Below are 24,322 nucleotides of genomic sequence, written 5' to 3'. Positions count from 1 at the left end.
CCCATGCCTATGTCCTGAATGGTATTGCCTAGGTTCTCTTCTCAGATTTTTATGGTTTTAGGTCTTACATTTAAATCTTTAATCCACCTTGCGTTAATTTTTGTATAAGGTGTAAGGAAGGGGGTCCAGTTTCAGTTTTCTGCATATGGCTAGCCAGTTTTCCCAACACCATTTATTAAATAGGGAATCCTTTCCCCATTTCTTGTTTTTGTCAGGTTTGTCAAAGATCAGATGGTTGTAGATGTGTGGTGTTATTTCTCAGGCCTCTGTTCTGTTCCATTGGTCTACATACCTGTTTTGGTACCAGTACCATGCCGTTTTGGTTACTGTAGCCTTGTGGTATAGTTTGAAGTCAGGTAGTGTGATCCCTCCAGCTTTGTTCTTTTTGCTTCAGATTGTCTTGGCTCTACAGGCTCTCTTTTTGTTCCATATGAAATTTAAAGTAGTGTTTTTCTAACTCTGTGAAGGAAGCCAATGGTAGCTTGATGGGAATAGCATTGAATGTATAAATCACTTTGGGCAGTATAGCCATTTTCACGGTATTGATTCTTCCTATTCATGAGCATGGAATGTTTTTCCATCTATTTGTGTCCTCTCTTATTTCCTTGAGCAGTGGTTTGTAGTTCTCCTTGAAGAGGTCCTTCACATACCTTGTACCTTACATTCTTAGGTATTTTATTCACTTTGTAGCAGTTGTGAATGGGAGTTTGCTCATTATTTGGCTCTTTGTTTGTCTATTATTGGTGTATAGGAATGCTTGTGATTTTTGCACATTGTTTTTGTATCCAGAGACTTTGCTAAAGTTGCTTATCAGCTTAAGGAGTTTTGGTACTGAGACGATGGGGTTTTTTTAATATACAATCATGTCATCTGCAAACAGAGGTAATTGACTTCTTCTCTTCCTATTTGAATACCCTTTATTTCTTTCTCTTGCCTGATTGCCTTGGCCAGAATTTCCAATACTATGTTGAATAGGAGGGATGAGAGGGCATCCTTGTCTTGTGCTAGTTTTCAAAGGGAATGCTTCCAGTTTTTGCCCATTCAGTATGATATTGGCTGTGAGTTTGTCATAAATAGCTCTTATTATTTTGAGATATGTTCCATCAGTACCTAGTTTATTGAGTGTTTTTAGCATGAAAGGGTGTTTAATTTTATTGAAGGCCTTTTCTGCATCTATTGAGATAATCATGTGGTTTTTGTCATTGGTTTTGTTCATGTGATGGATTACATTTATTGATTTGCATCTGATGAATCAGCCTTGCATCCCAAGGATGAAGCCAACTGGATCATGGCGGATAAGCTTTTTGATGTGCTGCTGGATTCGGTTTGCCAGTATTTTATTGAGGATTTTCACGTTGATATTCATCAGGGATATTGGCCTGAAATTTTCTTTTTTTGTTGTGTCTCTGCCAGGTTTTGGTATCAGGATGATGCTGGCCTCATAAAATGAGTTAGGGAGGAGTTCCTCTTTTTCTCTTGTTTGGAATAGTTTCAGAGGGAATGGTCCAGCTCCTTTTTGTACTTCTGGTAGAATTCCACTGTGAATCTGTTTGGTCCTGGGCTTTTTTGGTTGGTAATTACTGCCTCAATTTCAGAACTTGTTATTGGTCTATTCAGGGATTCGACTTCTTCCTGGTTTAGTCTTGGGTGGGTATATGTGTCCAGGAATTTATCCATGTCGTCTAGATCTTCTAGTTTATTTGCATAGGGGTATTTATAGTATTCTCTGATGGTACTTTGTATTTCTGTGGGAGCAGTGGTGATCTCCCCTTTATGATTTGTTATTGTGTCTATTTGATTCTTGTCTCTTTTCTTCTTTATTTGTTTGGCTGTCAGTATATATATTTTGTTAATCTTTACAAAAAACCAGCTCCTGGATTCATTGAATTTTTGAAGAGTTTTTTGTGTCTCTATCTCCTTCAGTTCTGCTGTGATTTTACTTATTTCTTGTCTTAGCTTCCTTGTGTTGGGTTAGAACATGCTCCTTTAGCTCAGAGGAGTTTGTTATTACCTACCTTCTGAAGCCCAATTCTGTCCATTTGTCAAACTCATTTTCCGTCCAGTTTTGTTTCCTTGCTGGCGAGGAGTTGTGATCGTTTGGAGGAGAAGAGGGATTCTGGTTTTTGGAATTTTCAGCCTTTTTGAGCTGGTTTTTCCTCATCTTAGTGGATTTGTCTACCTTTGGTTTTTGCTGTCGGTGACCTTCGGATGGAGTTTTTGCATGCTTGTTCTTTTTGTTGATTTTGTTACTGTTGCTTTCTGTTTGTTAGTTTTCCTTCTAACAGTCAGGTCCCTCTTCTGCAGGTCTCCTGGAGTTTGCTGGGATTCCACTCCAGACCCTGTTTGCTTAGGTATCACCAACAGAGGCTGCAGAACAGCAAAGATTGCTGCCTGCTCCTTCCTCTGGAAGCTTCGTCCCAGAGGGACACCTGCCAGATACCAGCCGGAGCTCTTGTATATGAGGCATCTGTCAACCCCTGCTGGGAGTTGTCTCCCTGTCAGGATGCATGGGGGTCAGGGACCCCCTTGAGGAGGCAGTCTGTCCCTTAGCAGAGCTCGAGTGCTGTGCTGGGAGATCTGATGCTCTCTTCAGAGCTGGCAAGCAGGAACGTTTAAGTCTGCTGAAGCTGTGCCCACAGCTGCTCCCCTTCCCTCAGGTACTCTGTCCCAGGGAGATGGGAGTTTTATCTATAAGCCCCTCACTGGGGCTGCTGCCTTTCTTTCAGAGATGCCCTGCCCAGAGAGGAGGAGTCAGGAGAGGCAGTCTGGCTACAGTGGCTTTGCTGAACTGCAGTGGGCTCCGTCCAGTCAGAACTTCCTGGAGGCTTTGTTTACACTGTGAGGGGAAAACCGCCTTCTCAAGCCTCAGTAATGTGGACATCTCTCCCCACACCAGGCTTGAGCATCCCAGGTTGATTTCAGACTGCTCTGCTGGCAGCGAGAATTTCAAGCCAGTGGATCTTAGCTTGCTGTGCTCCATGGGGGCGGGATCTTCTGAGCAAGACCACTTGGCTCCCTGGCTTCAGGCCCCTTTCCAGGGGAGTGAACAGTTCTGTCTTGCTGGTGTTCCAGGTGCCAATGGGGTATGAAAAAAAACTCCTGCAGATAGCTTGATGTCTGCTCAAATGGCCACCCAGTTTTGTGCTGGAAACTCAGGGCCCTTGTGATGTAGGTACCCAAGGGAATCTCCTGGTCTGGGTTGTGAAGACTGTGGGAAAAGCGTAGTATCTGTGCCGGATAGCACCATCCCTCACGTCAGGGTCCCTCATGGCTTCCCTTGGTTTGGAGAGGGAGTTCCCTGACCCCTTGTGCTTCCCGGGTGAGGTGATGCCCCACTGTGCTTCTGCTCACCCTCTGTGGGCTGTACCCACTGTCTAATCGGCCCCAATGAGATGAACTGGGTACCTCAGTTGGAAATGCAGAAGTAACCCACCTTCTGCATTGGTCTTGCTGGGAGCTGCAGACTGGAGCTGTTCCTATTCAGCCATCTTGCCCAGGAATCCTCTATTTTTGTTTTATATGAATTTTAGGATTGTTTTTTCTAACTCTTTGAAAAATGACATTGGTAATTTGATAGAGATTGCATTGGATCTATAGATTGCTTTGGGCAATATGGTCATTTTAATGATATTAATCCTTCCAATTCATGATCATTGGATATTTTTCCAATTGGTTGTGTTATCTACAATTTCTTTCATCAGTGTTTTGTAGTTCTACTTATAGATCTTTCCATCTTTGGTTAAATATATTCCTAGTGTTTTTTTTTATAGCTATTGTGAATTGGATAGCTTTCTTGATTTTGTCCTCAGGTAGATTATTATGGGTGTATGGAAATGCTGCTGATTTGTGTACATTAATTTTGCATCCTGAAACTTTACTGAATTTATCAAATCTAAGTGTTTTTTGGTGGATTCTTTAGGATTTTCTAGATAGAAGAATATATCATCAGCGAGCAGGGATAATTTGACTTCCTGTTTGCCAATTAAGATACCTGTTATTTTTTCCTCTTGCCTGATTGCTTTGTCAAGGACTTCAGTACTGTGTGGAATAAAAGTGGCAAAAAGTGGACGTCCTTTTCTTGTTCCAATTCTTAGAATGCTTTCAACTTTTCTTCATTAAGTATAACGTTGGCTGTTGGTTTGTCATATAGGCCCTTTACTATGTTGAGGCCTCTCCTTTCTCTGCCTAGTTCTTTGAGGATTTTTGTCATGATGGTATACTGAATTTTACCAAATGCCTTCTCTGCATCTATTGAGATGATCTTATGGTTTTTGTCCTTAATTCTGTTTATGTGATATATCATGTTTGTTGATTTACATATATTGAACCATCCTTGCATTCCTGCAGTAAATCTCACCTGATTATAGTGTATTATCTTTTTGATGTGCTGTTGGATTCTATTTGCTAGTATTTTGTTGAGCATAACCATGTTATCATTGTGAGATCTTCTTCCTTAGGAATGACATAATAGTAACTTTTATTATCAGAGAGAAATAAATATTTAAATATTTTATATTTAAAATATTCACATTATGTCTAATAATTTACACCTCTCAGAAATATTGAATCTTTCTTTTATGAGCTAAAATAGTAATTTTCCTATTTGATATCATTATTACAGGTAACATTTACCTGAGCCTTGATTATATGCCAGGTAGTTTAAGCTCATTTCAAGTATTAATACTCATTTAATTTCTATAAAATGTTATAAGGTATGAATTTTTATCCTGATTTTGTGAGAATGTATTACATTTCACATATTTAGTATATCTGGCGTATGTGTTTTACACAATATATTTACTTTACGTAAGATATAGAAATGAAGTATGTATATAATTATATGAATTAAAGTCAAAGTGTTAGAGGTTTTTGCTTTCCAATTACTCAAAAATGTAGATAAAATATTTGATATTTTGGCATGTAGGCTTTATGATATTTTTCACTATTTTCTTCTTCTCTTAATATCAGGCCCCCAACTATCCCATTGTTCCTGATGTTCAAATTTGAAGTCAGTCTAAACTACTTAATAATATGTACATAACAAATTATATAAATGGTGTTCTAGTCTTCAAGTGACATGCACCTGTTTGTATCTTATAACTTTTTATATTCTAATGCACATATACTTTTAAAAAATGGATAGATGTGGAATTTTATGTTTGAATTCCCTCGTCTTATTACTGTCAATTATAAACACTATAGATTATCCCTTAAACAAAGGCTATTCTTGTTCAGAAACTGTCTTTTGTTCTTCATATACTAACCGAGTCTCACTGAGATACAGATCTCACTGCATGGTATAGTCAAAATAAGCCCCTGGGGCCAAGGATGACAACAGGATAAGTTCTCAAATCCTGGACTTGCTGTATATAATATCATGCTGTTTTGTCATTGTTTCCTAATGTAAATTAATGTGATCTTTTAATGAAGGAACAGGATATGTCATAGAGGGTTAGACAGTCAGACTGTCATTTCCATTTCTTCTTCCAACTTGACACCTTTCTTTTGTATTAAGGAGTTGAATTTTTCATTGGTATGCTTTACTGTATAGTTTGAATCACTTATTAATACTGGAAGTTAACATTCTTTATTCTTCAAAGGATATGTGGCTTCTTTGAATAATTGCCATTTCAGTGATACTCCTCATACCTTCCAGTTTTGAAGGAGACTTTTGTTTAGAAGAGCATAGTATATTTTATACATATTAGTAACATGAAACCTGCTTTCTGTATTGATCATTGTACCTTGCTGCTGTGAAAAAGTATTGTATGCACTATTATACAAATTTTATTTTGTCTCTCAAATGAAAATACTACTTTAAGAGAGTTGGAATGTTTAAGATTTGAAATCCTAAGAAAAATTGGATTATTATATTCTTTTTAGTGTTATAAAGAAGTAGTATGTGGTTTATATTAATATTTCACTGAATATTAGAATTTAGTTATTAAAAGTAGATCAAGGAAGAGTTATCCACTATATAAAATTTCTGACATTACTTCTCAAAAAATTTATTTTTAAAGGGAGATTTGAAGGAATATCATTTATATTATTTATTCCTTTTAGAATGTCATAAAGATGAAATTCATAAAATGTGTTTCTCCAAGTTTAGAAAATGGGATAACTTTTAAAATGTGGAACTTTTAATCCTAAAATATTAAAGGTCAATTCTCTTGTGACTTACAGTGAAATAATAATCCAGGAGCCTATTACTGATGGAAGGGAACTTTCTTACCATTCAATAAGCATTTATGCATGTTTCAGCCTTTTATACATTTTAGGTCCTTAGACAATAAAAGTATATATCTAAGAACCACATATTTCAGATTGTCTCATTTAGATTTTAGTGGAGAATTTAAAAATAGAACAATAGTAATAATACTACAATGAAATTCAATAGTTTGCCATTTTTAGAGTGCTTTCTTATATTAAATGCAACATAGGTGAAGGGTTAAGAGAGTGGGTTTGCATGAGAAATACTTGGATTTGTATCCTGACCATTGTACAACTAATTGTAAACTTGGGCTAGTTATTTAATCCCTCCAAGCTCCTGTGTTTTGCTCTGAAAAACTAGATTAAAAAAAGTATCTATTCCATATGGTTACTGTAAAGATAAATGAAATTAAGCATGTAATATGCTACATATTACATGCACTTCAGTAAATCCCTAGTAAACATTAGCTATTTTAATTTTCTGAGCCTTACAACAGTTTTGGAAGTAGACAAGAAAACGACTGTTTTTCCCATTTTATAGAGGGAGGAGATGGAGGCTCAGAGGGATTATGTGGCATTTCCCAACAACATAGAGTTGAATCAAAGTAAGAATCAGGAAAAAAAAAACCCCAGGACTTGTGATTTCTGGTCTACTATCTCAGTGGAGAAGATACATGAATTTATAAGAATTGAGAGAGACTTGACATAGGAAAAAACAGATGTAATTCAAGTTTCTGATTTTCACATACTTTTGAGATGCAGAGATATAGTTTGTATTAGTATTAGCTGTAAACTTGCCTTGAAATGATTCAAAGGAAGATAGGTTAGGATATGTCACATATTGCCAGGTAAGAAGTCATATAATGCTTATGTAGTGTTGGTTAATAAATTCACATTTGTGTACTTCACCCTTTTATGCCTAGCCTATAGTTATGCTTCTGCTTTTTTTTCAACTTGAACAGAGTATTATTAATAATTTATTCATTAGATTAGGTGTTAAGATTATACTTTCCCAAACATCATCACCCTTTCGTAGAAGGCATTTTATAACAATATATGGTTTCAACTTACGGTTTTTATCTTTTCTAATTTTTCATCCATTAATTCTTCAAAGCAGTCATTAATTCAAGCAGTCATTCAAACAAGTACTCACTATCCCTGAAGCTCCAAATATGTATAGGCAGAGTATCTTGCCTTAAGTAGCTTCTCAGTCTAGTAAAGAAGATAAACATGTAAACTAATAAATTTCTACTAAAGCAATAATATGCAACAGTAGAAGCAGGCATGAAGGATCCACAGAAAACCAGGATAGAAGTTAACACTGCCTTTTTTGGGCTCACAAGAGGATTCTTGAAAAAGATCTGAGCTGGTTTTTGAGGGCAAATAAGAATTTATTAGGCCAAAAGATCTGAATTTTCTTACTCTTACCTGCAAGTAACTAACTTACCTCTGTTTTGCATACATTTACTATATTGTTTCTTACTCTGTCTTTGTTCACTAAATTATTTTTCACATGCATTCACAACTGCTCAAATATATAATTTCTCAAAGCTTTCCTAATTTACAACCTTAAGATAGAATGTAATTTGCAAATTCTCAGACTGTCTACCTTTATACTAAGTTGTGGCTGTTGTAGGAACATTTTTCTTGTAAACAATATAGTATTATTTTTGAAAATGTCTTTGAAATATGGGATTTATTTTGCTATATTTGAGTTATTTTGAAAGTCTCTTTTAAAAAGGCATGATAGTATCCTGGACTTAAAATTTATTACAAATTGCTTTAGAAGAAAAATTCTATAAAATATGATTAAACTGTGATACAATAATTCCCTAAATATGGTACTGTTTAGAGGAGATAATAAGTTACCAGAACTTGCTTATGTTAATTGTTTTATTATGTATAGTCCAATGTGAGGGCATTTCTGTGTTACATGAATCAACATAATTATACTTTTCTCACAAAATAAGAATCACATTTACTCTTAAAAATCACAAGATTATTTTAGCTCCTTTTGTTTCAAAACATTTGTTTTTTAGGTGGTTTAAAAATTTTACTAACTCAGCTTATTTTGAAATATCTTGTTTGTATACCCATTAAGATTGCACCTCTCTTAAGATGGAAATTTAGGTCAAATTACAACTTGAATTTAACTTTACTACAGAAAATAACTGTGCCATCTTTTAAAACCTCATTCTAAATTTTAAGCACAATAGATCAAAGTACATCTTATTTAAATAAATACTCTGGAATGAAGTCTCAATTATTTTCTCACAAACTTTCTTAAAATAGTCACTGTTCTCAATATAAAATGTGAGGTTTAGCTTTATTATTTTAAAGAAAGATGAAAAGTTGTTTATTTTAAAATTTTAATGGTTTTGCTTTCAAATTATGGAAATTCTCCTTTGGGGACATATTTATTTGAATTATATGTGACATTATTTTTATTTCTTAAGGCTATGATTAAAAGTTTCATGGATGTCTACCAGCTTGCAAGCACTAGAATCACGACATTAGAGAAGGAAATGACATCTCATCGAAGTCACATTGCAGCCTTGAAATCAGAACTTCACACAGCTTGTTTACGTGAAAATGCAAGTTTACAATCAGTAAGTCCTTGTCTAACAATATTTTTATAACTTTTTGAATCTTGGGTTACATTTACATTTATGTTTTTAATGTTCATAAGATCATTTGCCAATATATGTAATTTAGGGTAAATGATCAATCAAGTGACATAAAATTATTTGTGTGGAGAAAAATTTGAAAGAAGAAAAGCAATTAATTTTTTCATTGTATTATGTATAAAGATATGCATATTGTTATCAATGCTAAAACACTACATCAAGATTCCTTTGTGTTTGGCAGTGCAGCTGACAGTTGAATTTGGCAGTATGCATAGTTAAAGCTTGCAACTGTCTGAAGATTCAGTGTGTCCCATTAAGACAGAATATTATTAATTATGTGTATAACCAAAATGGTAATTAGAACATGTGATTATTCTCTGTAGAAATCTAGACTTATCCATAATACATGCCTAGCTAAAGATGCATGTTGTGATTCATCTCTATGATTAAAATTCAGTTTCAGCAGCTATTTTCATGTCTTAAAATTTCAGCCCATGATGAAGTTTGGGCTCACTTAACACTAAAAAAGAAATTTCTCTACTTGAAATATATGTTTGGGGAGTTTTAAAAAATGAATGTATTGTGACATAAAGGAATAAGTAAACATTTAAACTTTCCCTCAAAAGGCTGATATGTCAACAGTAGATTCAGAAGGTTACCAATAATTGGAATGTCTTTTTAATTTTTTTTTGGTTTGATTACAGTGACTTATAAAGAAAAACAGTATCATTTTGCTATTCCGCTGTTGACCCGCTTCAAATGCTACATTCAACAGAAAAAGAGTTAGCATTAAAACAAATAGATGCATGGCTGTGGTCTGATTCCTCACCTTCTAGTCTTGGCTCAAGTGCCAGCGTCCAGATAAATCCTTTGTAACCAGGGTATTCAAAATCACAACCATCAACTCTCCCTGCCCCCTGAAAAACTGTCTCTCTTTTGCCCCATATTTCCTGTCTACCTTCCACCTTTCTTATTTTTTTCCCCTCTAGCAGTTATCATCAAACTGACATATGGTGCATTTTATTTATTTGCTTATTGTTTGTTTGCTCCTTCCTCAGTAGAATGTAGGTTCCATAAAGAAAGGCAGTTTTCAGTGTTTGCTTCATTGCTGTTAAGACTTTCCAGTTCTAAAGCAGTCTGGCTTATAGTAGGTGCTCAATAAATATTTATTGAGTGAAAAGTACGAGTAATCTATCCATTAAATGTAAAAAGACGGTTATTTGGGACCAGAGTTGTGAGTTCAGTTTTTAAAATGACTTTGTTAATTTCTTAATGAGAGATTAGTAAATTTGACCTCCACCAAGAGAAATTAAAATGAAGAGTAAACTTTTTAAAATTTTGGAGTATTTGGAATTTATTCTAGCCTTTTTCGTATTTCTTCTTGCTATCTCTGATTTGATTGGTTAATTTTACATTATACTGTTTAAGTTGTATCAGCTTTGTTGGGTCATACTATTACTACTTTTTACTGTTATTTAATATGAAAACAATTACTTGTATTTTAAGAAGACCAAACTTGGTAAGGTGAGATTGTTTCTCCGTGGGTTCCAAAAATTTTTACCAATTGTTATGCTACTGATATCTTAATGAAAGTGTGTTTAATATACTTCACAATCATATCAAAACTCTACTTTTCAACACTTTTTCCCCTTTGAACGTGTCTACGGGATACATTCATCATTTCATTTGGAAGAGGTGGTTCACCCTGTAGTGATTCTTCATCTATAGAATGCGAAACATTCCCCCAGGTGATTCTGATGTATCCTTTTAGGAGAATGCTGCCCAATTCCATGTCTTGACAGGATGTGTGCTCTCCTGTCTTTTCCCTTAGTTGAGAATCACTGTTTTAAAAATAATAAACTTGTGTGATGGTTTTTATTTTTTAAAGATATTTGTATATGCATTTACTAACTTGAACTTTTTAAGAACTCTCTAAAGGAAATAGAAAAACCTTTGTCTTTGTATTTCATAGATGAGAGGCAATATTGTTTGGTGGGTAAGAGCATGGGCTTTGGAGGTATATCCATTAGGAATACTATCAGGTGTAAATAACAGAAGATCTGACTAGCACAATTTAAAAAATAGAGGAGTGCGCATATCTCTTTGACCTACTGATTTCATTTCCTTTGGATATATACCCAGTTGTGGGATTGCTGGATCACATGATAGTTCTAGTTTTAATTTTTTGAGGAACCTTCATACTGTTTTCCATGACTGTACTAATTTACATTCCTACAACCAGCGTGTGCAAAGATTCCTTTTTCTCCACGTCTTCACCAACACTTATCTTTTGTTTTTTGTTAACAGCCATTGTAACAGGAGTGAGGTGATATCTCATTGTGGTTTCCATTTGCATTTCCCCGAAGATTAGTGATACTGAGCATTTTTTCATACACAAGTCCATTTGTATGTCTTCTTTTGAGAAATGTAGGTCTTTTGCCAGTTTCAAAAATCAGGTTATTTGTTTTCTTGCTATTGTTAGAGGTCCTTACATATTTTGGATATTAATCCCTGTCACATGTATAGCTTGCAAATATTTTCTCCCATCCTGTAGGTTGTCTCTTCACTGTGTTGATTGTTTCCTTTGCTGTGCAGAGCTTTTTAGTTTGATTTAATCGCATTTGTCTGTTTTTGGTTGTATTGCATATAATTTTTAAGATCATATCCCAAAAAATCATTGCCAAGAACAATGGCATGGAGTTACCCCATGCTTTCTTCTAGTAGTTTCAGAGTTGTGATATCTGCGCTCCTATGTTTATCACAGCACTGTTCACAATAGCCAAGATATATAATCAGCCTAAGTGTCCATCAATGGATGGATGGATGAAGGAAATATGGTATATATACATAATAAATACTATTCAGTCATAAAAAAGAACGAAATCTTGTCATTTACGACAACATGGATGAATCTGTAGGACATTATGTTAAATGAAATAAGCCAGGCATAGAAAGACAAATACTGCATCTCACTCATATGTAGAATCTAAACAAGTAATCTCATAGTAGAGAACAGATTGGTGGTTACCAGAGGATGGAGTGGATAGGGGAGAGAGAGCAATGGGGAGATGTTGGTCAGAGAATATATAATTACAGTTAGGTAGGAGAAATAAGTTCTAGATCTCTATTGTACAACATGGTGACTATAGTTAATAAAGACGTATTCTTGAAAAGTGCAAAGAGTGGATTTTAAGGGTTCCTACCATAAAAACGATACCTATGTGAGGTATTACATTTGTTAATAGCTAGATCTAACAATTTAACAATGTATATATACTTGAAAGTGTGTTGTACATGATAAATACATGCAATTTCATCTTTCAATTAAAAAATAGAGAACCTTTTTCCTCACATTACAGGAAGTCTAGAAGTAGGTGGTTATTGTTATTAGTTTAGTGGCTCAACTTTTCTGTAATTTCTCTGCTACTCCCTCATTGTCATAAGATTGCAGCCCAGATCTAGGATTTGTAGTAACATTCCATTGAGAAGGATGGGATAGCCCAACAACAGCTTATATATAATGTGTTACTCAGTTATATGTATGCCTCCAAAGGCATGTATATAGATATATAGATATAGGTATATAGATAGATCTCTATACACACCTTAAAAGGCTTTTCCTTTTAAAAACATATATTTAATATTTATATATTTCAAAGAAGGGAAAATCTTCTAAAGAAGCTCCAAATAGATTTCTGCTTATGTTCCAATAGCTGGAAATGGGTCATGTGGCCACACGTAGCTGAAATAAGTTAAGGGACAAGGGAGTTAGGAAGGAGTGGATATTGTGTTAACCAGTTAACAGTGTGTGCCATAGAAGTCAAATAAGTTTGGATTCAGATTCTGGTTCTGTCAGTTGCTAACTATGTGGCTTGCATGTCAGGGCTTTCATCTGTAAAATGGGGATAATGATATTGCTACCTAATACAGATGTTGGGCAGTCTAGTGAGAAGTGTTAAAGTACTTAGGACCTTGCCTCACACTTAGTCAAAAAAAAAATGTCAGCTATTATTCTGATAACCATTATCTTGATAGAAAGTCATTGGATTATACCACAGGAAAAGATTATTTACTAACCTAACACTTTCAACTACAAATTTCATCATTTTATCCTGCTTCCTACTATAGCCTTGAGCATGTAACTCCTCTTCTTTGATCACCATTAGCATATTCCAGTGACTGAGCTCTCTGCTCCTTTCTGCAGCCCGTTTTCCTCTCCTTTCATTGATACATTCTTAAAAAGTAATCTATACTTGCTTCTATATACTCACTTTCCATTTATTCTTGAGCTTTGGTACCATGTGACTTTTGAGTCTGTCATTCTGCTGAGACTATTTTTCAAAAGTCACCAATAATTTTGTGCTTGCTCTATCCATTAGTTCCTTTTCATCCTTTTCAATTTTTATGCAACATCAGGTCTTTAGCTACACCTTTCTTCTTTAAACACTCATCTCCTTTGTTTCACATGTCTACTTTTCCTTTGTTGACTCCCAGGCCTCTGCTTACTTGTGCTCGGCCTTCTTTGTATTATTAATTCTTTTCTTTATCTATTAATTCAAAATTTATTAAGCGTCTGCTTTTTGGTGGGCACAGTTCTGTTCTTGGAGATATCATACGAACCAAAACAGACAATCCTTGTTCTCATGAACTTAAAATCTAGAAGTTGAATTATTTTTCATATAATCACACTAAATAATGTGTAATTACTAACCAAGACAATGCACTGAAAGGAAAGAACTTGACTGATTATGAGTTTTTTAAACAATGGGGCTGTCCTAGACTAGGGTATGAGTAAAACATTTTCAGAGTCAGTGATGCTTGAGCTAGTGTCTGAAGATTGGATAGGAATTATCCAATGATGCAAAAGAACAGTGATCTAGATCAGGAAAAGGGGAGTAGTGACTTCTACAAAGTTTCTGTGATAGAAGGAAGAAACTGAGAAAGACCAGTGTGGCTGGCGGAAGAAAGCAAAGGCGAGAGAGGTCTAATATAAGAATGGTCTGGAGAAAAGGGCAGAGGTCAGACTTTGTTCTTTTTCCTAAGAGCAAAGGAAAACTCACTGAAAAATTTTAAAGGAGGAATGAGCTCAGATTTGCATTTTAAAAAGATCACTTTGGCTACAGTGTGAGGAACCAGCTAGACATGAAGAACAAGAGAAAATGGTGTGCCTGGGACAATTCCTAGTTTTTTGCTTTTGGAAATGGATCAATGGTCTCATTTACTGATAAAGAAAACAGTGGAATGGGGGGAATATTGTGAATGTAGTTTTGAGTATGTTGAGTTTGAGTTTCCCTTAATCTAATGTTTTGGAATGTTAATATCCACTGACATAGATGGTTTGAGCATCAGGGACATATAGGTAGTACTTTGTACCATCACCTCTGAAAAGCACTGAATGTGTGCTCATTTCCTTTCCTTTGGAACTCACACGTCTCTGTGTTCCTTATTGCATAGACCATTTTCTACCTGTATTTAACAATATAGAAATAATCATTAAGTGGACATTACTTGAGGTATGGAGACAGAGGTGAATAAGACATGCTCTGCCCTTGTGAGTTCCTCTTCTAGCTAGGGAAACAGAGACATAAGCAAATCACAAAAATAGGCATATAAAAAATCTGTGGATGCACAAATGAGAGAAGAGTACATTCTAACATTGTCAGAAGAAAGTGCTGAGAAGATAATGTATGTGTAGGAGTCTCTGAAGAATGTATAGCAATTTGACACCTTGTAAAGTGGGAAGAGCAATCAAAATATGTATTTTATGTTGACTTGGATCTTATGGATAGTACATATGTTTAATGAATGAAATTATCATTTTGTATAATAGGAAATGTATTGTTATTTTAGTTCCATTCCACCTCTTAATTAAAGCCACCCAACTCACCCAAACAGCCCGTACCCAGTGAGCCCAAGACTGCTTGCAATAGTCATTCCAAACCTTACCTTCATCGGTTCCCAATCCATTCTTGCACCATCCAATTCCAGCTTTTTACTTTATAATCTGATTTGATTCCACTTCTGACCATTTTGTTTTTGATGCTCTTTCTTGATCTCTCTCATATTTATTTTGGCTACTCTCAAAACTATTAACCAGCTGCCATTTTCCCCTTCTCACAGAAGGCTTTAGAATCAGGCAGGCCTGGATGTACATTCTGACACTGTTACTCATTAGCCATTAAAACACTCTAATCATCAGTTTTGATATTTGTAATAAGTAGATGAAAATTCCCACATTGTAGTGTTGTTATGAGGATGAAACAAAGACAGGGTGTCTGGCATATTAGTAGGTGATCAATAAATATTCTCTTATCTGCGTGTGAAAAGATTTTCTGATAGTTATATATATTTCCTACAGCTAAGCTATACTATAATTTTAAGAAATATGTTAACTATGAGGAAATCTTTTTATTTGTAGGCAAAAGAACTAAAACAACCCTTATATCAGTGCTTTTACCATATAATAAGTACTGTATTACCATTACTTGTTGTTGTTATGACTTATTTAATGAATCAAGGCAGCCAGTATGTACTCATTACTATCCTATCCAGCCATTTCACCAGATACAAAATAAATATTCATGATTTATCAAAAACATATGTCATGTCATTGTAATGCATATAAAGAGATTGATCATATTGTAGACATAATTATCTTTAAAAACTATCCCTCTTTAGGTAACATTTTCAGTTTTTTTAGCAACACACAATAATAATGCTGGAGTTCATGTAAGATTTCTCATCAATTGTACACTTGCCAGTACTTTAACTTTTCCGGTATGTTGGTCTTTGGCCCATTAACTTAGGACTGCTCCAGAGCTTTTATCTTGAGTTATAATAACCAGAAAGGGCTTTGAGTAAAGAGCTTTTGAGTCCCATACAGCCCAGTAGAGAACAGTACAGCAGTCAGAACCAATTACTTGTGGGTGTTTGGAGACCAGCACACCCACAACTATGGAGAAACATGATACTTCAATCTTGAAACATAGAATGCCAAACCCAAATACTTTGCTGTGAGTTATGATGCTGCAAACTACGGTATTGATTTGCTTCATTTCCACTGTATGTTTAAGCAGTATGTTTTTAATTTTATAGGACTTTATTTATGAGTAAATAATAAATTACAATGGAGAGGACCATTCCATTAGTGTCTTTGCGGGAGAAATATCTTTGCATCATTGTTCAGATTATGTCAGATTTGATACTTGTCAGGTGGTATTATATTGTTAATAAAAGTGAATTGTTTAGATATTTTGGTTCAGTTAAGATGAAAAAAAAGGATCCTCTTTCTCTTAAGTTCCAAAATAACATTTCACCACATTTATTTTAGTTATACTTTATGGATAGCAGAGGGATCATTTGTTAATATTAGTGTTGTGTAGATAGAGAAACTGACACAGAATTCAAGTGTTTTTCTCCAGGTAAGTTGCTTCCACAAACATTCATATACCTTATCTTAGTTGATTATTGATACTCGTTATTGAGTTTTTAGCCCTTTAAGAATATTTTTTTGAAACAGCTGTTAGCCTTGACAATTTGTTGAGAGAGGCTATACAGTGCACTTCCATGGTATAAAGTACAGATTCTGGAGTTCAACTCCCTGGCTTTTAATTAGAAACCAATCAGATTACAAGCCAAGACCTCTGATTCCCTGTCAGGTGCTTTCCGATGAGACTGCAATGTGGAATAAGACAAATCTTTACCATCATGGCACTTCAGATATAGTGGAGAATACAACCATTGTACAAGTAATTAAAAGAGGGCTGTTAAAGTACAAGCGTAGGGTGCTTTCAGAGCATGTAACTGAGGGACTTCACTTGGGCTGTGGTGAGGAAAGGCCTGCTTGGGGAATTGAAATCTCAGTTGAAAAAAATGAAGATTACGTCGGAGTTGACATGAGAAAGCATGGCAAGCTCAAGGGATTGAAAGATGTCTAGCATGGTTGAAGCAGGGTGGATTAGATGGAGAATTGTGAGAGATGACACTGGAGGAGAAGGGGCCAGCTGTGTGGCATATAAGCTGTGATAAATTTCACTGTTTGAGAAACTCTCACTGTGATATCTCTGACAACTACATTACAAAATATTTACTCCTTTTGCTTTATTTTCCTTACTCCAAGTTTCATTTTTTTCCTATTCTCAAAATTCACCTGCATTTTATGTCATAACAGTGCTCATTTTACCCTTTTGCTAAATACTTCTTAGTTAGATTTTCATTAAATTCTCTCAAATTTTTATTGTGACTGCCAGCTCTGGCTTTTGGATACTAATAGAGCTGAATAAGGAAAACATAAAATATCAAAAACTGGACAGCTCAGTCAGCATGCAAAATATTTTTTTTCTGATCCTTGGCATATATTTCCAAACTTTTAAAGGTTTCTCTTATTCTAGAAACTCAAGAGTTGTTTGTATAGGAAACAGGGGCCTGGAGTTATTAATGCATATTCCAATGGCCTCATACCTTCTTTCTAGAATTTTGTTTTATGTAATGCAGTTTAAGAAGATGCACTTTCATCATGGTGATTAACCCAAATCCTGATAGTGACTTTTGGGACATGATATAAATTTTGTATTTATATAAATATAAGTATGCATTCATATAACATAAAACATATTAGGTATATATTATTTTGCATATCAGTATAAACATTAATATATATTTATATAGTTCTATTCCACAGTGATGAAGTTTTACAAGGATGGAGCAAGAAGTGCCAGAATTAAAATTTCAAAGTGATCAGTATAATTGATTAGTAATTAAGTTGCAGAAAATATGGATAGTAACTAGCAACATAATGCTCTAATTATTCCTATTAGTTTTTCAAAGAATGGCAACAACTAAATATGCTTCTGAGTGTCTCCCCTACTATTTTATCTTTTTTACCAAATTGAGTTCTTTAAGGGTTTCAATTACCTATTAAACATCTGCACTTTGATTTTCTGCAAAAGCCTGAAATTCACTGAGGTCCCAAACTGAACACTTTTTTCAACACTTCTGTGCCCTGTTTTTCCTAGTTCTCCTTTGCCTGCATTGCTTGTCTCTGAAATAACTGTCCACCTTGCAGCCCAAGGAAGAGTCCTTAACTTTTGTTCCACTTTCCCTCTACCACCAGTATTTAATCTATTGCTAAGCCTTACTGTTTCTACCACCACAGATCTCTTAGACCCATCCTCTTATTTCTATCTGTGTGGTCACATGACCATTTCCCTGGGCTATTGCAGTGGTCTTCCAATAAGTTTTCTCATATCTAGTCTTTTTTCTTCTATTCACCCTGCCTTATTAGTGCCAGAGTTATCCTTCCAAAACACAGATATGGTCAGGTCATAGCATTACTGAAAACATTTTCAAACTTTTAAAGATTTCTCATATTCTAGAAACTCAAGAGTTGTTTTTTCTCTACAGTTTCCCCATAATAAAGTATGAGTTTTTTTACCATTGACATTCTGGCATATTCTGACTCCTTCTGGTTTTTTTCACCATTGTTCAATTGGCAGAAGAAGTAAGAGTTCCTTTGTTCTGATCATTTATCATTGTATTTACATGTCTGAGTTCTGTGTAGTAGTCTGACTTATATAACCAATTAGTTGTGTATGTATTAGCATATTGTGAGACTTTGAGGTGATGTGTTAGTCATATTTATAATCCATTATAATGATATGACTTTAATAAATGCTGCTTGATTTGAATTGAAATTAACGAGAAGGTCACTCATTTCATAATATTTGTTCAATCCATACTTGTTATTGGACCTATACTTTGCACAAACCATGATTCCCTCCGAATTTTTCCCACACCAAATTTTCTTTAATTTCCATCAAACTGTTTTATATTATTCTGTATTAGCACTTAATGAAAATGAGTAGAATAATTTACATATTCTATATATGGTAAAATTTTAAGTAAATACTTTTAAATAATATACATTGGATGTTTCTTCTCACTACTTTTCCTAAAAAAAAAAGACAACACAAAATTATTTGCGACAAAGAAGAACATTCTTTTCAACATACCACTTAAATGATTTTCTCAGATATTTTGGCACCCCTACCTCTGTGTGTTTATGTAGAGGTAGACATACATAGACATAAAATAACCATCATAATACCTTTTACTTACATGATATATACTCAGTAAGTGTTTGTTAGTGACAATGATATACTGAGTTAAAATGAACTCTACTTAGGCCTAGCAAAAAGTAAGAGTTTATGTTATTTCAGAAATAGAGGTCTAATTTACATAAATCAGTAGAAAGTTTGTTTTCAAAAATGTGTTTCCTTGAAGTCTTCCCTCACACTATATACAGAAATTAACTAAAAATGAATCAAAGACCTATTTATAAGAGCTAAAACTATAAAATTCTTTTTAAAAATTATGTTTTGAACTGACACATTATAATTGCACATATATCTGGGGTATAATTTGATGTTTTGATGCATATTTATGTTGTATAATGATCCAGTCAGGGTAGTTAGTGTATCCATAATCTCATGCATTTATCATTTATTTGTGGTGAGAACATTCAAAGCCTCTCTTCTAGTTGTTTTCTAATATACAACATTTTACTGTTAACCATAGTCACATCCATGCAATAAACATTGGAGTGCAGCTATCTCTTTGACCTACTGATTCCATTTCCTTTGGATATATACCCAGTAGTGGTATTTCTGGGTCATATTGTAGTTCTATTTTTAACATTTTGAGGAAACTCCATACCGTTTTCCATTAATAGCTGTACTACTTTACAACCCTACCAACAGTGTGTAAAAGTTCCCTTTTTCTCCACATCCTTACCAACATTTGTTTTCTTTTGCCTTTTTGGTAATAATGATTCTAACTGAAATGAGGTGATATCTCATTGTGGTTTTGATTTGCATTTCCCTGATGATTAGTGATGTTGAGCATTTTTTCATATGCCTGTTATCTACTTGTATGTCTTCTTTTGAGAAATGTCTATTCAGGTCTTTTGCCTATTTTTAAATTGGGGTCTTTCTTTCTTTCTTTTTTTCTTTTTTTTGCTGTTGAGTTGTTTGAGTTCCTTATATATTCTGGATATTAACCCTTTGAGAGGTGTATAGTTTACATATATTTTCTGCCATTCTGTAGGTTGTCTCCTTACTCTGTCCATCATTTCCTTTGCTGTGCAAAAGCTGTTTAGTTTGATGTAATCACATTTGTCCATTTTTGTTTTTGTTGCCTGTGTTTTTGAGGTCTTACTCAAAAAATTCTTCCCCAACCCAATATCATGAAGCATTTCTCCTATGTTTTCTTCTAGTGTTATCATAGCTTTGCATTTTACATTTAAGTCTATTACCTATTTTGAGTTGATTTTTGGATATGGTAAGAGGTAGGGGGTCTAATGCCATTCTTTTACATGTGGATATTTAGTTTTCCCAATACCATTTATTGAAGAGATTGTCCTCTCCCCAATGTGTGTGCTTAGCACCTTAGGTGTATGACTTTATTTCTGGGTTCTCTGTTCTGTTGCATTGGTTTATGTGTCTGTTTTTATGCCAGTACCATGCTGTTTTGCTTACTATAGCTTTGTAGTATATTTTGAAGTCAGGTAGTATGATGCCTGTGGCTTTGTTTTATTTGCTCAGGATTGTTTTGGCTATTCAGGGTTTTTGTGTGTGTATGTGGTTTCACATGAATTTTAGCACCTTTTTTTCTATTTCTGTGAAGAATGTCATTGGTCTTTTGATAGGGACTGCATTACATCTATAGATCACTTTGTGCAGTATGGCCATTTTAACAATATTAATTCTTCCAATCCGTGAACATGAGATATCTTTTCATTTATTTGTATCCTCTTCACTTTATTTTATTAAAATGTTATAGTGTTCCGTATAGAGATTTTTCACATCTTTGGTTACATTGCTTCATAGATATCTTACTTTTTTATAGCTATTATAAACGGAATTGTTTTCTTTATTTCTTTTTCAGATAGTTGACTATTTGAATATAAAAATGCTGCTGATTTCTTATATTGATATTATATCCTGAAACTTTACTGAATTCATTTATTACTTGTAACAGTTTTTTTGGTGCAGTTTTTGGGGTTTTCTATGTATAAGATCATGTTTTCTGCAAACAGAGACAACTTGACATCCTCCTTTCCAATTTAGATACCTTTTGTTTCTTTGTCTTGCATAATTGCTCTGGCTAGGACTTCCAGTATTATGTTGAATAGCAGTGGCGAATGTGGGTGTCCTTGTTTTCTTCCTGATTTTAGGGGAAAAACATCTTTTCCCCATGCAATATGATGTTAGTTATGGGTTTCCCATAGGCCTTTATTGTTTTGAGGTACATACCTTCTATTCCTCACTTGTTGAGAGCTTTTATCATGACAGATTTTGAATTTTGTCATCCTTTTTCTGTGTCTATTGAAATGATCATATTTTGTCTTTATGTTAATGTGGTATATCACAGTTATGGATTTGTGTATATTAAACCATCCTTGCATCCCCATGATGAATTCCACTTGATCACAGTGAATAATCTGTTTAATGTGCTGTTGAGTTTGGTTTGATAGTATCTTGTTGAGAAAGTTTGCCTCTATGTTCATCAGGGATATTGGCCTGTAGTTTTTTTTTGTCTGTGTATCCTTGTGCAATTTTGGAGTCAGGATAATGCTGACCTCATAAACTGAATTTAAAAATATTTTCTCCTCTTCAATTTTCTGGAATAGTTTGAGTAGAATTTTTATTTCTTCTTCTTTGAATGTTAGATAGATTTCAGCAGTAAAGCCATCAGGTCCTGAACTTTTCTTTGATGGAAGATGTTTAATTAAGATGTTCAATTTCCTCACTTGTTTTTGGTCTGTTCAGATTTTCTATTTCTTCATAATTTAATCTTGGAAGGTTATGATCCTTTATATTTCTGTGGTATCAATTGTGATGTCTTCTTTTTAATCTCTGATATTATTTATTTTTTCTTTCTTTTTCTTAGTCTTGCTAAAGGTTTGTCAATTTTGGTTACTTTTCCAAAAAACGAATGCTTCAGTTTATTAATCTTTCAAATTATTTTTCTTAGTCTCTACTTTTAAAAATTATTTCCATCCTTCTACCAATTCTGGGCTTAGTTTGTTCTTGTTTTTCTAGTTCCTGGAGGTGTATCATTAGGTTGTTTATTAGAAATCTTTCTTCTTTTTTAATGTAGGTGCTATAAGCTTCCCTGCAAGAATGGCTTTTGCTGTGTCTCGTAGATTTTGGTACGATATATTTCCATTCTCATTTGTCTCAGAAAATTTAAAATGTCCCTCTTAATTTTCTTTAAACTTTACCTTGCACTATATACAAAAATTAAGTCAAAATGGATTAAAAACCTACATAAGAGATCTAAAACTATAAAATGCTTAGTAAAACGCATACCAATAAATCTTCATGAGCTTGGATTTGGCAGTGGATTCTTATGGATTCTTAGATATGACACCAAAGGATAAGTGACAAAAGAAAAATAATAAATTGGACTTCTTCAAAATTAAAAGCATAGAAAGACTCTATCAAGACAGTGAAAAGACAACCCATAGAATGGGGGAAAATATTTATAATTATATATCTGATTAATCCTTGATATCCATACTATGCAAAGAACTCTTACAACTCAACAACAAAAAGACAATCTAATTTTTAAAAAATCACAGAGGACTTGAACAGCTAATTCTCCATAGAAGATATGCAAATGCTTTGGGAGGCTGAGGCAGGAGGATCACTTGAGGCCAGGGAGACCACACTGGGTAATATAGTGAGACCTCATCTCTACAAAAACTAAAAAAGATTAACTGGGCGTGTTGGCATGTGCTTGTATTCCTGACTACATGAGAGGCCAAGGTGAGAGGACTGCTTGAGCCCAGGAGTTGAAGGCTGCAGTGAGCTATGATCATGCCACTGCACTCCAGCCTGGGCAACAGTGTGAGACCCTGTCTCAAAAAAAAAAAAAAAGAAAAAGAAATGCAAATCAAAACCACAGTGAGATGCCACTTTACACCCACTAGGATGGTCATAATTAAAGGAAGATAACAAGCATTGCAAGGATATGGAGAAATTGGAACCCCTATACATCACTGGTGGGAATGTAAAGTGGTAAACCACTGTGGAAAATGATTCCTCAATAAGTTAAACTTGGAGTTACCATATGACCCAGCAAATTTACTCCTGCATATGTACCCAAAAGAATTGAAAACAGGTATTCATACAAATAAATACTTGTATACAAATGTTTATAGCAGCACTATTTACAAAGCCAAAAGGTAGAAACAACCCAAAGTCCATCAGTTGATGAATAGGTAAATGCCATACAGCCAAACCATGGACTAATAATAAAATTCAGCAATAAGAAGGGATGAAGCACTGATACGTGTTACAACATGGATGCACTGTGAAATCGTTATGCTAAATGAAGAAGCCAGACACAAAAGGCCACATTTGTATGATTCCATTTTATATGAAATATCCAGAATAGGCAAATCCATGGAGACAAGAAAGCACATTAGTGATTGACAGAGGCTAGGGGGAGGAGAGGATGGAGAATGACTGCTTAACGCATATGGAATTTCATTCTGGGGTGATGAAAAGGTTCTGGAACTACATGGTGGCACAATGTTGTGAATGTTCCTGATGCCATTGAATTGCACACTTTAAAATTGCAAAACTAGTAAATTTTATGTGTATTTTATCTCATTAAAAGTATTTCTTTGAGTTCTTGGGTGGTGTAGGATAGGCAGGTAGATTGTTGCTTACACAGGATGGCAATATGTTGTAGTGGAAAGAGCATGACGGAGACTCAGAGGAAATTTGGGTTCTAGAGCAAACTTTACTATTGACTCACCTCAAAGCTTTGGGAAATAAATTGTGCTATCTCCCTGGGTCTTGGTTTTCCTGGCTGTAAAATGAAGGGTTGCTATTTGATGAAATCTAAATTCCCTGTCAGCTTTAAAATTCTTCAATTGAAGTTACAAATACTGATTTTGAATCCAAGAGTCTAACTATGTTTTGTCTTGTTCCTGTGTCAGTTTACAACAGTAGAATAAGTGTGTTTCTAAATTTATAATAAAATTATATGTTGAATTTGGTTATATTAACATATAATATAAATGTAAGTCATTTACAAATGTATACCAGTTATGTGAATCTCACAATGTGACTTGTAACTAGGTAGTCAATAAATCCCCAAAGTAATAAAAAAAGTATTAGCGTATTTGTAAGGAGTATTTCCTTTTTTTATGCAACATTTTTTGATACTTAATATGTTAGGAATGTGAACTTTTAACTCATCAGACTATTGTAACATATTTGAAAATTATAGTAATTTGATTAAAATGTTGCCTATAAGGCAAAAGGCTTAGTTAATAGAATCCATATGTAATTAAAATGCAGAACTAAATGTAATCAGACTCCAGTGACTAGTGCCTTCATATTGATAGTTTTACAATGGCCTCTGGGGTTGAAAGTTTAAATGTTACAGAATGTAACAACATTGCAGAAAAC

General features: G+C 34.4%; 1 protein-coding gene across 4 annotated transcripts in view; it reads left to right on the top strand.

Moving 5' to 3' along the window:
- CCDC171 (coiled-coil domain containing 171) overlaps positions 1 to 24,322 on the top strand; it is a 422,806-nt gene that overhangs the window by 364,258 nt on the left and 34,226 nt on the right. For all 4 annotated transcript variants that reach the window (XM_031014903.3, XM_031014902.3, XM_055350793.2 and 1 more), the window contains one exon: positions 8,667 to 8,819. In XM_031014903.3, the coding sequence (XP_030870763.3) occupies positions 8,667 to 8,819 (153 nt within the window). The remainder of the gene's footprint in view (positions 1 to 8,666; positions 8,820 to 24,322) is intronic.

The sequence above is a fragment of the Gorilla gorilla genome, chromosome 13 (genome assembly GCF_029281585.2).
Source record: "Gorilla gorilla gorilla isolate KB3781 chromosome 13, NHGRI_mGorGor1-v2.1_pri, whole genome shotgun sequence".
Classification (NCBI taxonomy): domain Eukaryota; kingdom Metazoa; phylum Chordata; class Mammalia; order Primates; family Hominidae; genus Gorilla; species Gorilla gorilla.
This window is presented reverse-complemented; position numbering and strand designations above follow the sequence as displayed.